The sequence below is a fragment of the Diplotaxodon limnothrissa genome, linkage group LG5 (genome assembly GCF_057381915.1).
Source record: "Diplotaxodon limnothrissa isolate DT_005_m linkage group LG5, D_limnothrissa_male_GT1.1, whole genome shotgun sequence".
In the NCBI taxonomy this organism is placed as follows: Eukaryota; Metazoa; Chordata; class Actinopteri; order Cichliformes; family Cichlidae; genus Diplotaxodon; species Diplotaxodon limnothrissa.
This window is the reverse complement of record NC_140600.1, coordinates 20,357,627-20,370,339: the sequence shown is the minus strand read 5'-3', so window position 1 is coordinate 20,370,339 and position 12,713 is coordinate 20,357,627. Positions and strand designations below refer to the sequence as shown.

Genomic DNA, 12,713 nt, shown 5'->3' with positions numbered 1-12,713 from the left:
GACCAGATTCAATAAACTCTTTGTGCTTCACTGCAGACTTGCAAGGAAAATGTGTGTGTGGTTCATGTCCAGGGAGTTCTACTAGTTTTGAAGTGAATGTCAAGTGACTTTACCAATTGAGGTAGCATAATGGAAATGACTTTATAGTGTTTTTACAAAGTTGGGTCTCGAAGCCAAGTTCAATGAAAGGAAAGCAGTAAAAAATATAAAAACAGCGGTTGAGTAAACACAGGTGGCAAAGAGCTGTGCCATTAACTTGGAACCTGAATTTTATCTTGACTTCTACTGAGCTACTGCTTCACTCTGAACTTGTGCAAAGTGGATTTTGTCAGCTCCCTGGTGGCTGCGATTGGAACAATGTATTGTACTCTTGCTATAATTATTTATATACAACCTTTTCTTCATCTATTTTTCTCCTTCTCCTCGCTCTCTCACAGTAAGAAATATGGCAAGAAACACCTCACGCCATGTTGTTTTAGATGATGCCTGGGACGCAAGCATGCCGACTGTTTGTCTTGTGCTGGGAAGAAGTAATTAAGCCTCTGGCAGCAAACTTGTTGTCAGGAGTACAAATTAAATACATGGAGAGCTTGTTTGTACCTGTGTGCAGAGTGAATGCAAGATCACAAAGCAGGAGGAAAGTTCGAAAAGAAAGGAGGAAAGTGAAGTTTTTGGCACTAACGGGATCTGCTTTACTATTCACCCTCTGATAATGTGAGAACAGGCTTGACAGCTTGTCATCTCCTGCCCAACACCTATAACGACCCCGACAGCAGGGCCCAGGAAGCTGTGAAATCTAGGACACAGTTTGTTGTTTTGGAGAGAGTCATACAAGCTACAGTAAATGAGAGACCAGATGTGATGAAAACATCTGTAAAGCCTGAGTAAAATCTCCCGATGACAGCTACTCATTCAGTTCCGCACCGAACCAAGCAGTCATTGTATTTCGCTTTCAGTACATGATTGTAAATTCTGCTGGTGATTGATAAGAGAAGACCCATGGGGCTACCCAAACCAATTTAGCAGAATTGAACAGTGCTGCTACATTAAACTTTAAAATTGCTTCTCAGATTTATTTGCCTGGTTTAGCACTAAAGGCAAAGTCGTTTTGCAATGTAAAATTTTGTACATGCCTTAAAAATGTAATAAGTGGGATACTTTGTTTCAGGGCTGAAGAAATACTTAAAAAAAAGTTTCTTAGCCAAACTTTAATTCTAAGGCATTAATGTAGGGGTAGCTGGTGTTTGTGTTGCCAGACAGTGCTACAGCATGATCTGATGGCTTGACTATGATGGCTGGGAGGAGAGGATGTGGTAAGTGGTGTGCAAGGAGGCATAAGTGCGACGAGAGTTGCGCAGGGAAAAACAGACCAGAGACAGACAGCCCTGTCTCTTTAACCCTGTTCTCAAACATTGTTGTATTTACTGTTTAATTTATCAACTGCCTGCTCTCCACAACGATGGCCCAAAAGGTTGAAATCAGAGACAATGGAAAGAATTTATCTCTAGGCAGAACCGCTTGTCCTCCCTCGATTGTGGGCAGAGTGGACACTTGACTTACTGTCCCATATTTAAGTACAAAGTGGTGTTCTACAAGGGTATGTTCAGGCCATGGACTCTATAAAACATTGACGTAGCTTCTGGAGCACAAACATTAAGCCAGTGCAGAAGTGCATTAACCCTGCATTCGATCTGAAGACCACCAGGAGACGATAGCTGTGGTTTCAGGAAGACTGCTAGCTCTATACAGGGAAATGGCTTTCTGTCTTCCTCTGTAAGCACTGTCCTTCTGAGTCCATGGGCTCGGGCCACGTCGCCTGAGCCCACTTTGTTGTGCTCAGTAGTGGCTTACGTATTTGCTTTGTTAATCAAAATGATGCTGGTTCAAGCCCAGCTGAAAACCAGAAAGGGTATCTGGTATAACTGTCTACCACTTACTTTAAAATCATTAATGACATTAATCTTTGAGACAGAGATTCAACATTAACAGAAATACCTGTACTTTTTGGGATTTAGAGATTGAAACTTCAAAGGATCTGTTTTTTGATTGTAATTACACTCAAACCTTTTGGATAACACTTCAAAATTGGTTTTCTGAAAAATACTATCAAGCACCCATATTAGAATTTAACGATATTAAACTTGGTCTTAAAATGATGGACAGGAAAAGGGAATTACTGTACCACATCTTTGTTATTATGGCCAAACAATTTATCCACAGATGGTGTTTCTTAAATAATGGGCATAATTTTCAGGAATAACATGATTGATTTTTAAGAAGACATGAAACATAAAAAGTAAACAAGCCTTGGACATTGCAAAAAACATTCACCTATTGTTTTGTGATCAGACATCTGTATTTTATTTATCATCTTCTTAATATTTTATGTCATTTTTTTTTTTGTTGTTAACAGTTACGTGTGTGCTCGAGTAATGTCATGCTGGCTATGTTTATGGTTCTGGCACTAGCTGGTTAACTTCAGTGGACATCTATGCAACACAATACACAGACATCCTAGCAGTTAATGTTGGGTTTACAATCAATCCAAAAATCTGTTCCTTTCTTTAACTTTCACCTCTTTTTTCAAACTTTCAAGCAATCGTACAATTTGTACCTCTAAGTTTGTTTTTCCTGTCGTTCCCCCGCCTGTCTAAATTGGCAATCACACTGTTGATGTAATTTCAGCTGGCAAAGTTTCCCCTTGTTTACAGCCATCTTCTGTTGCCACAACTCGCTCAACCCAACAACCCACTTTCTCACAACACCCACACCCTGTGACTGATTGCAAAAAGGATGCCACAATGACACAAAACACTTGTTAGAACTAAAGAAATAAATTGATTGATGATGATGATTCTTGCAACTTTCTTCAGTTACTGTGATAACGACTTGCACGAGCAACCTCAGGTGAACCTTAGTGTTTTAAGTTCTCACTAAAAGAACAGAAACACCTGTGATTTTTATAAAAACTCCCCAAAGTTTACCCGTCTGTCTGCTTTAATTTTATTCTCCCCACGTCCCTGTAAAAACTAGGTTATTGTCAGTTTTGGTGCCCGCAGGTCGAAGTCACAGCTGCTCATATAAAGGCCTTCTGACATTTTGTCTTGCTGGGAGCAAACACATGCTAACTTTGATGTTTTCTACTCTATTGCCTCTGTCCCTTTGTAACTCTTACGGCTTCATCCCAAGTATCCTCTGTCGCAGGAGTCATTAGCCATAGAAAAGGATAAATTGCACTTGTTGAAAGCTATGTCGTCTGCCTTTTTGCCGGGCCGCTACACAGTCATCCTCTTGTAATTATTGGCAGGACAGTTAAGAGTAAAAAATGATGACCTGGTGTTTGCTGAAAGAGATTGACTTGTGGATAATTTTATTCTCTGTTTTGTTGTCGCAATGTCTGTGAAAAATACAGTTTAGGTGACAGGTGACTGTTGTGTTACACCTTTCAGTTTTTGTCAGCCATTTATTGATTTAAAAGTCTTTCCCAACCCTAATTTGCCACAGCGGTTAAACAACACTCACATGTGCTGGAAAGCACAATGCTGACAATGTTGCCACTGTGATTGGTTTAAGCGAGTGTTAGCTCCATGACACTCTGTTGCAGCATGTTGTTCGCCATATTGATCAAAGACAAACATAACCAATATCGCTAACATTAAAAGATCTAAGCCCACTTAGTTTTAAAGTTTCACTCCTGTGATGAGGTCTGTGAATTGATTCAGTTTTTATGATTCTGAAAAAAAAATCATAAAAACTTCAGTAATAAAAGTGGGAAACACCACATTTTACTTTCGGTCCCCTGAGCCATGCGTGATACTTTGCCTTGCAATAATGATAAAGTAAAGAAAACATCTTAAACTGTAGTTAAAACACAGGAATTGAACACAGTCACTCATAACTGTTTTATCCGGCCTCTCAAAATCAAAATGAGACCACAGGTACACTTGGGAGGGTGTGACAGGAAGTGTGTTTATGTGCTCCCTCGCCTCAGGCTTGTTAAATTGGCAGATCGATGATGCTTTAAATCAATGTTCCAGCACCACCGCAAACCCCATGAAACCCATTAGCGAATTAAGATAGACCACTGTTCCGCATTGAGTCCTGCTCTGCCTGCAGGTGCTTTCCACATGACAAATGGGAGGGAAACTGTGAAATAAAACAAAGAGAAAAGGGCAAACGAGAGGGTGAGAACAAAAAGTGTGGCAGAGGAAAGCTTGGGTCAGCGCTGCCGCTGATCTGTAGCTCCTCTTTAGACAGACACTCGAGGGAATACTTTAATTCCTTAAAGCAAATCATGAAGGCATCTTCTCTTGACCTAATCACTTTGTATGATTCCCTCTAATGCAAGAGAGCGTTCAACCAGCCGTGAATAACATGCTGTACATGCAAAGCAGTCAGCCAGCAAACTGAAAGGCAACAGAGTAGAAAGGGATGTGGAGGATGTAGGAAGGAGAAGGAGAAAGAGGGGGTGTGGAGAGAGGATGCCAGGGGAGCTGGTCTTTCTCTGATAGCATTGTTTGTGCGCCACTGTCTGTGGATCATTGATCTATTCGTCTTCGTTACATTTCCCTGTGAGAACTATTAACTGCTGCCACCCTCAGTTGGCTGCCTGCAATGTTGACATGCACTGCAAATGTCCTTGCTACCAATGCTCCTGCCACCTCTGCTCCTGAAAGTAGAAGCTGAAGATTTTATATAGCTGGTGAAAAAAACAAAAAAACAGAAAGATGATTTAACAACAAAGCTTGACACTTATTGGATTTGTACGGGTATGTCGTAAATTCACAAGGTGGGTTGTTAATCACTTAGGAATGGGTACTCGTAGAGGTAGATGTTAGACACAACACGTAGTACGTCACTGACATCTTGACGGTGCAGGTGTGTTGGTTTATTCCTGTTTATCTGTATATGCTTTATCCAGCCAGCTTTCTGACCCACATAATGTATGTTGCATAAGAATGAATCAAACATTCGCCCACTCATGTTTATGAGGGAATCTTTTTTTCTTTTTAATTCTGCATACTATGTGGATTATAGGTATATTCACGTACACCCCGAGACACATCCTGCCCCACATCCTCCCTGAGTTGTTACCACTGTCTGTATGAAGCATGTTGTTGTTTCACTGTTGAGGCCAGCGAGACATCATGGGTCATCAGCAGCAGCTTGAACTGCACCCCACGACTCCGCTCGACTGCCGAGATCACTTTCACCTCCCTCGTAGCTTCAGCTAGTAGCTTCCCCTCGCTTGTGAAATTTGACAAGTTTGACTTGTACTTGTTGTGCAGCGTTATTTTTGAGTAAACTGACTGCCGAACTGCTTGATCACTCTCTGTCTCTCTTTCTTTTCTCCTCCATGTCTGTTCTTTTTATTTTTCTTAGATACAACCACATCTCCTCCATCGCTGTCTCCTTTGAGCCAGAGAAGAAGGGAACATGGTCAGGTACGCCGGCCTCTGTTGCTATGTGTAAAGGACTGCCGCGGCGTCAATGGAGACCGAAGGCTATCGTGACCTCCTGGAGACCAGTGATGGCCAGGGGGTAGGCCTGCTGGATGGAGGGAGTGAGGTGGGCGTGGAGGAGGGCTGGAGCACGCCCTACCCTCTGGGCTTTCAGGTGTCTCTGACCACTGTGCTGATGCTGGAGCTTGTGTTGGGCTTCAGCAGCAACCTGACCGTTCTTGTGCTGTACTGTGCTCAGTCCAACCTGGTGGACTCAGTCAGCAACCTGGTCACAGTCAACCTCCATGTGCTCGACATACTGGTGTGTGTGCTGTGTCTGCCACTCACTGTGGCTGTGATCCTGCTGCCAGCAAATGAAAATGGAGTTAGCAGCCTGGCCACACTTTGCTGCTTCCATGAGGCCTGTGTGACGTTCACTAGCGTGGCTACGGCAGTCAACGTGTTAGTAATCAGCTTGGACCGATATGACATCTCAGTGCGTCCAGCCAGTCGTCTGCTGACCCCCAGACGTGCTGCGCTACTCTTGGCAACTGTGTGGGCCTTGTCTCTGGCCGTTTTCTTCCTGCCCTTCCTTGAGGGGGACTTCTTCTCTTCAAGGGCTGAGGATGGTGAACATGAGGAGCTGGAAAGGCAGAACAATGACTCTCAGCTCATCACTGAACAGACCACCACTTTTTCCTCACTGTTCCCTTCCTTATTACCCACAACTACACCTCCATCCCCTTCACAACACCTGCCTCCAGTATGGCAGAACAGGACATTGCTTTGTGTTGGAGGGCAGGGGTATTACACAGGCTTGGCAATGTATTACCACCTGCTCCTCCAAGTGCCCTGCTTCTTTATCGCTGTGGCAGTTATGTTGTTCACTTACTCCAGGATCCTACAGGCTCTCAACATCCGCATCGGCTCTCACATGATGAGGAGTACCCGTGCAAAGGACTCCACCTGCAGGATACGCTGCAGGAGGCAGAGGAAGAAGAACTTAAGCCTGCCCACAGAGGTAGTGTCCTCCAACCAGAACCAGAACCTCAGTCATCCTTCCCTCATTCCCTCCCCCACGCCTACACCGACATCACCCCCGCCACTCTCCTCCATGCCCCAAGGGATGTCTGACAGTGGAGCAACAGTCACCACTGTCAGCACTGCAGCGACCACCCCCATCGCAACCACACCCGCCACCCCAGTTTCTCCAACCCCACCTTCAGCCTCAGCTCAGACCCACGCCAACACACCACTGCCAGCTTCCTCCATGGGTGTACAGGCCTCAGTTTCTGCCATCATCGCTTTGCGGCGAGCAGTGCGGCGGCACCGGGACCGTCGGGAACGTCAGCGTCGCGTCCTAAAAATGTCCCTAATCATCATATCCACATTCCTCGGCTGCTGGGCTCCTCTGTCTGCAGTCAATGTTTTAATCCTGTGTATGGGTCCGAGCGACAGCCTGGTGCGGCTCCGTCTGTGCTTCCTGGCCATGGCTTATGGAACCACCATCTTTCATCCTTTGCTCTATGCTTTCACCAGGCAGAAACTGCGCCGCGCACTCAAAACACGTGTTAAGAAAAGGGTCGTTTCACTTCTGCAAGTGGACCCAGCTCCTAGTGGAGGGACAGTTATTCATAACTCTTGGGTAGAGGGAGGAGGCAAAAGAAAGAATCGCAAATCGCGGGTGGAGGGCAGTGATGGCACTGATCGGTGCCTCACAGAGGCAGTGAGGGAATGAGGCTGGTCTTTAGAGTGTGGATGTATGAATATGAGTGTGAATTTGAAGAACTATGTGTATCTTACCAAGACAATGGAGATGGATTGTATAGATGAAGTGTAATGATCCATGGGGTGTGAGGAAAACTGACAACCAGCTAGCATATAAAGGTCAGGAGAAAGTCTCTTGGCCTCTTGCTACATACAGATGTGGAGAAACATGAGCTCTATTAGAGTCTGCTCTCCTTACCAAGGCTGTCATTAGTCCACTTTCTGACTGACAAGATGGCCAGTGTGTCTCTGTGGCAATACTAGTCAAAACTTTTTATGACAACATCATAGCCATGACTGCTAATAATACTCACATCCACCCCAAATGTAGGGTAAAGGATAGATAACCGCGAATACATACAGTACAGTGTTGCTCCTGCGTGCACTTTCAACTTGCATGTGCATGTACATATGCACAGGTAGATACACACACACTCATCCAATTATTGCACATTGATCTATATTTAATCATTATCTGTGAAAGCACATCAATATCTACCTGCACAGATATTCTCAGTGACAAAAACGAAATTATTAATGGAAGTCTCTGTTTCCCGTTCTTTGCTTTATTTTTTTCATGCCTTAATTGAGTTATTAGTATTCTTATGGTGCTGATTGTCCTGCTGTATGTTTACAACAATGTATCAACTTCGAGTAAACTTGTTTGCATATAGAGAATCAAAGGCAGATAAATGCAAGCATTGAGATTCAAAGTTTACAGGCTCATACTAAACCAGGAAACTGCAAAAAATGAAGAAGACAAAAAACTGATTTAGACCTGATTTTCAATAAACACCATGTTTTAGAAGAATGTGTGCAAGCAAAAGCTAAAAGGCATGAGTTTTTATTTTTTGTTTGTTTTTAAGGAAAAATGAACTTTAATGACCACGGTTATGGAGAATATTTGTATGATAGCGTTTGTTTGCAAGTGTGCATGTATGCATGTGCGTTTGCAAAAGCTGCGTGGTTGTGTAAATGAAGAAATGTGTGCGTGTGTCACTGATTATGTGCAATAAACGAGCAAAGCAATGACCCATAGGATGTGAACAAAGAGAGTGTGAACAAAGACCTTTTGGCTTTCAACATATGTTTAACAGAAAGGCAAAAGGAAATCTTCTGATTAACGGGGGGGAGCTGAACATAAAAGTGAACGATATAGAGAATATGTAACTATGTATAAATGGCAGGAAACTGCTAAAAATACTGCTGAAAAAGGATCAACTTCACTTTTAAAGTGATAATTAAAGGGCAATATTTTCTGAAAACTTCAATAATAAAAGGCTCTCAAGTCACAGCAGGTTAACAAGCAAGATGAACTTGAGAGATCAGAACGATGGTGAAATCACCGCAGACGTGAGACACCTCTTTGTGTTAGCTGTTTGTTTCTCTGGCTAGCAGAGTTACTGCTTTTGGTTAGGGGTTTGAATGATCACAGAGACAGACCGCCTCTGGACTGAGTCCTGGACATGTTGCACAATATTGATGTCTCTTTTTCTCCTCAGGGCTTTATGTCAAATTCCCAGACTTGTTGGACAAAAAAAAAAACAACCAAAAAAAATAAAAAAATGAAACAAACAAACAAACAAAAAAAACCAATAAGCCAGCCCTCAATCAACTGTTGTATTATGGGTATTGCAGTAAGTAAAGATTTATGTCCACTAAGTAGTTAGTTTAACTTTTAACTTTGTATGGACTCAAGACTTGGAGTGCTCCTTCGGAGGGCTTTGGGCTATCTCCTCTTTCATCCTCACCCCTTTTACACTATTTGTGAGACAGACAGAAGGCAGTAATTATTGTGTATTCATGTACATTTTTTCAGGGATGTAAATAATAAAGAGTCTGAGTTAGGTTTTAGTCCAAATAATAATAATAATGATAAAATCTTTTACTTTGGCCACAATCATCTGCCGGACAGAAAATCAGCCATTGTGATAAACTCTTGGTGAGCTGGAAAGTTACTGTAAAGAGAAGATACATGTAAGTGAATTTGTGTTAATACTGTATGTGTGTACACTGTACTGTACATTTATGACCATGTGTATAGAGAAATATTAGTATTGTATAAGATTTATAATATGTGTCATTGTATAGAGCAGAACAGCATCTGTATTAAAAAGGTGATCAAAGTCCATCTGTGTCACTCAATACTCATATCATGTCCAAGGTGATTGTTTTTGTCAACACTCAAATATTGAACTGCTATTATTAGCCAATTTAGTTACACGGGAGAAGCTGTTTTCCCACATGTCTGCGTCGAGTTATTTTAAAAGTGGTTATGGCTCAGCAGGTAGTGCAGGTCGTCTAGCAGCTGAAAGGTCAGTGCAGTCGGGATGACCCTACTTTATCCATCAACAGGGAGTGTGATAGGTAGAAAGCACTTAAGGAATGTCTGTGTCAATGTGACTTGTAGTCTAAAGCGCTTTGATTGCTCAGAAATGGTAGAAAAGCACCATTCAAGTAGTATCCATCCATGCATCAATTCTCCTTAGCTTATCCTTAACAGAGCTGTAGGGGGGAAAGGAGCCTATCCCAGCTGTCGTAGGTCGAGAGGCGAGGTACACCTCGGACAAACTGCCATTCTGTCGCAAAACTAACCATACAAATAGTAGTCCGTTTCTAATATTTGATATAAGAAAACTTTCTATTGGTTAGAGGTACTTGGCTAGGAGAGGAAAATGTGAACACAAAGCCGAGCAAATCATATAGAAATGATACAGATTTCTAACCGAACAACCAAGAAGACCTTTACTACAGACAGACTTGATCATCATTCAGAATTATTGCGGACAAGTATACTGAAAGGTCAAACAGTCTTCACTTCAAGTGATGTCTCTCAAATCTCAAGACTGTTTAACATTTGACAAGGATGTGATCTGTAAAGAGAAGAATAAAATATGACATTTGCGTCACTTTAATTATGAGCAAAAGCTTTTAAGACAAATGAAAGAAAGACATGAATAATGTGATTGGGCTTTATCATAATTGCACCCAGTTATCTGCAGTTTTAACAGAGAACTGTTTGGATTCATCGGGACAACTTGGGAATTCCTCCATCCCTTTTTCTCTGGACCCCACTACCCAAATCTGTCTCTTTTCCCTCAGCTGTTCCTCCCTTTCGACATCTCCTGTTTCCGCTCCCTGTTTCTCTGATTCCTAAATTTAGAAACTCCGTCCCAGATACTTGCAGTATTTAGTGCTGACTGTAGTGAACCCTCACTATGCATCACTCTCATGTGACAACTGTGCTAATATCCAATAATAATGAAGATGAAACCTGTTATTCAGGTAAGCATCTGTCAAGGCGGCTCAATCGCTTGATGTTGACACTTAATTTTTAATTTTACCAGAACAAATTGGTCTGCGCGCGTCACGCATGCACTTGTGTTTGTTGCCTTACTGATTTGAGCAGTGAGTCAAAACTGTACATTCCTCCATCCTGCTTGATAATCTCATCAGTCCCCCTCCTCTTTCGCACTTCCATTTTCTTCTTTGGCTCTCCTTCTCTTTATTCTGCCGGTCTGCATCTCTCTCATCTCTTATCCACACTCAGGCCTTCAAGAACAAAAGCGAGGAACAGCTGCAGTGTCTGTGAAGGAAGGAAAGTCACCTTGAGGGATGACAGAGGGACAAAAATGGGAGAGAGAGATTGAGAGAGAATGAGAGGCAGAATGGAGGGGAGATTAGGGGGAAAACAGAGAGGGGACGGGAGGCAGAGAAACTGGCATTGTGATATTGTATGACTAATAAAGGGACAGCACTGCATCACTGCAGAACCCTGTTGGAAAAAAAGAGAAGTGTAGAACGATAAGATTAGCAGGCTTTATGGTTTTCTACTTTAGGCCAAGAGGAGTCCCACAATACTGCTTCAGACTACAATTTTATGACAAAGTCTCACACAGTTTTTCTAAAGGCCTTCTTTAATGTGTGTAAGAGTAAATGTAATTAATATCTGGTAGGATGTGTATCAGGAGCACTTTAAGAATGAAGAAATGTGGGCTTTAGATGAAAAAAGACAGTGAAGGACAAATTGCAGAAAAATAATCCAGTGCTATGTCAGAGCATTGGAATACAGCATGCTAGTAAACGTAAAATATGCTGCAATTATTTTGTTAAATATATTTATTTTTTCCCTAGTAAATATGTACTATTTTTATTGCCTTCATTTCATATAAATCCCACCCCATCCCAGCTGAGCAGTCTGAGGTAAATAAAAATCTATTTGGCCTGATTGAAGTAGAGTCCCAAATTGATGATGCATCTAGTCTATGGTGATTTGACCAACAAAATGAACAGAATAAGCTCATTACGATGCTGGATATCCGTTTTACTTTGCAGCTATTTTTATCACGAGCCATAGACAGCATAGCAGCAACAGCAACAGTAATAATAATAATAATAATAATAATAATAATAATAATAATAATAATAATAATAATAATAATAATAATAATGAACGGGAACAGCATGTTATGGTCGCCAATGGCGCCATCTTGTGTCCAAACGTTGGAACAATTGTAACTGATCACAGCTGAAATGCAACATTATCTGAAACTTTTCCGTCGTTTTTCGTTCTTTTCACTGTCTTTGTAATAGCAGTGGCGGTATTATTAAAACCTTTATTTTCGTACTGCTTTATGGCTCCCTGTGGCTCAGGACTATGACGTCTAGCGGCTTGAAGGGAAATTCTACCGTTACCTGAGTCCTCTAGATAGCTTTATGGCTCTATCTACTTACGTCAACTATCAGCTGTTGGGAGAGAATACGAAGTTCACATACAAACATATTTACTTCATACGTGTCACATAGGTAAAAAACCATTTGGTATAGATTTACGACGCTGCAGCATATACCGCCGAAATAGCTCAGTTGGGAGAGCGTTAGACTGAAGATCTAAAGGTCCCTGGTTCGATCCCGGGTTTCGGCAGTAATGGTGTTGACTTTTTACCTCTTTTTGACCATTCAGTGCGTTATTTAGTAGGACTTTAATTTAAATATGAGCATCCACTAAAAGTGGATCATGTAACGTTTTGCCTAACATGACATAGCATATATTTAAGTATTAGCAACAACTTTCATTTCATCGACATAAAAAATACAAAAGAGCCACATGCCATATTCACTCCTACACAGCTTTATAAAAATGTTTAAATTGTTTATTTTAAGCATATTAGGTTTCACAAATATGCATTGTTTTATGGTTTGGATCATTTTTAACTGAATAATATTCAGTAGTTTTGGAGCATTTAATTATACTAACAAGTTATAAATTAACATAAAAGTGTACGATCTTAGTATCTGAACACATTTTTCATGTGCCAGCTGCATGGGTTTGTTCTGTCCTGTGTCGACCGACAAATGAAATCTAATGTTTAGGCATCGACGCAAATCAGCAGCACTGCAATTCGCAGATATTTCCACTAGAGGGCGGTCTTGGTCATCAAATCACTCAACATCATAGTGTTTACTTGCAGAGCTCAAAGCAATTAACAGTTAGTTTAGCAAGTT

The 12,713-nt window shown here is 41.7% G+C and overlaps 1 protein-coding gene and 1 non-coding gene across 2 annotated transcripts; both read left to right on the top strand.

The window, feature by feature from the left end:
- Positions 1-5,490: 5,490 nt before the first annotated feature.
- On the top strand, positions 5,491-7,179 carry LOC146632186 (G protein-coupled receptor 22-like). The gene has a single exon (XM_085354148.1). It carries the CDS (start codon positions 5,491-5,493, stop codon positions 7,177-7,179), a length of 1,689 nt encoding a protein of 562 aa, XP_085210274.1.
- Positions 7,180-12,059: 4,880 nt separating this feature from the next.
- On the top strand, positions 12,060-12,132 carry trnaf-gaa (transfer RNA phenylalanine (anticodon GAA)). Its single transcript has one exon. It is a non-coding gene; the product is annotated as a tRNA-Phe (tRNA).
- Positions 12,133-12,713: the final 581 nt, after the last annotated feature.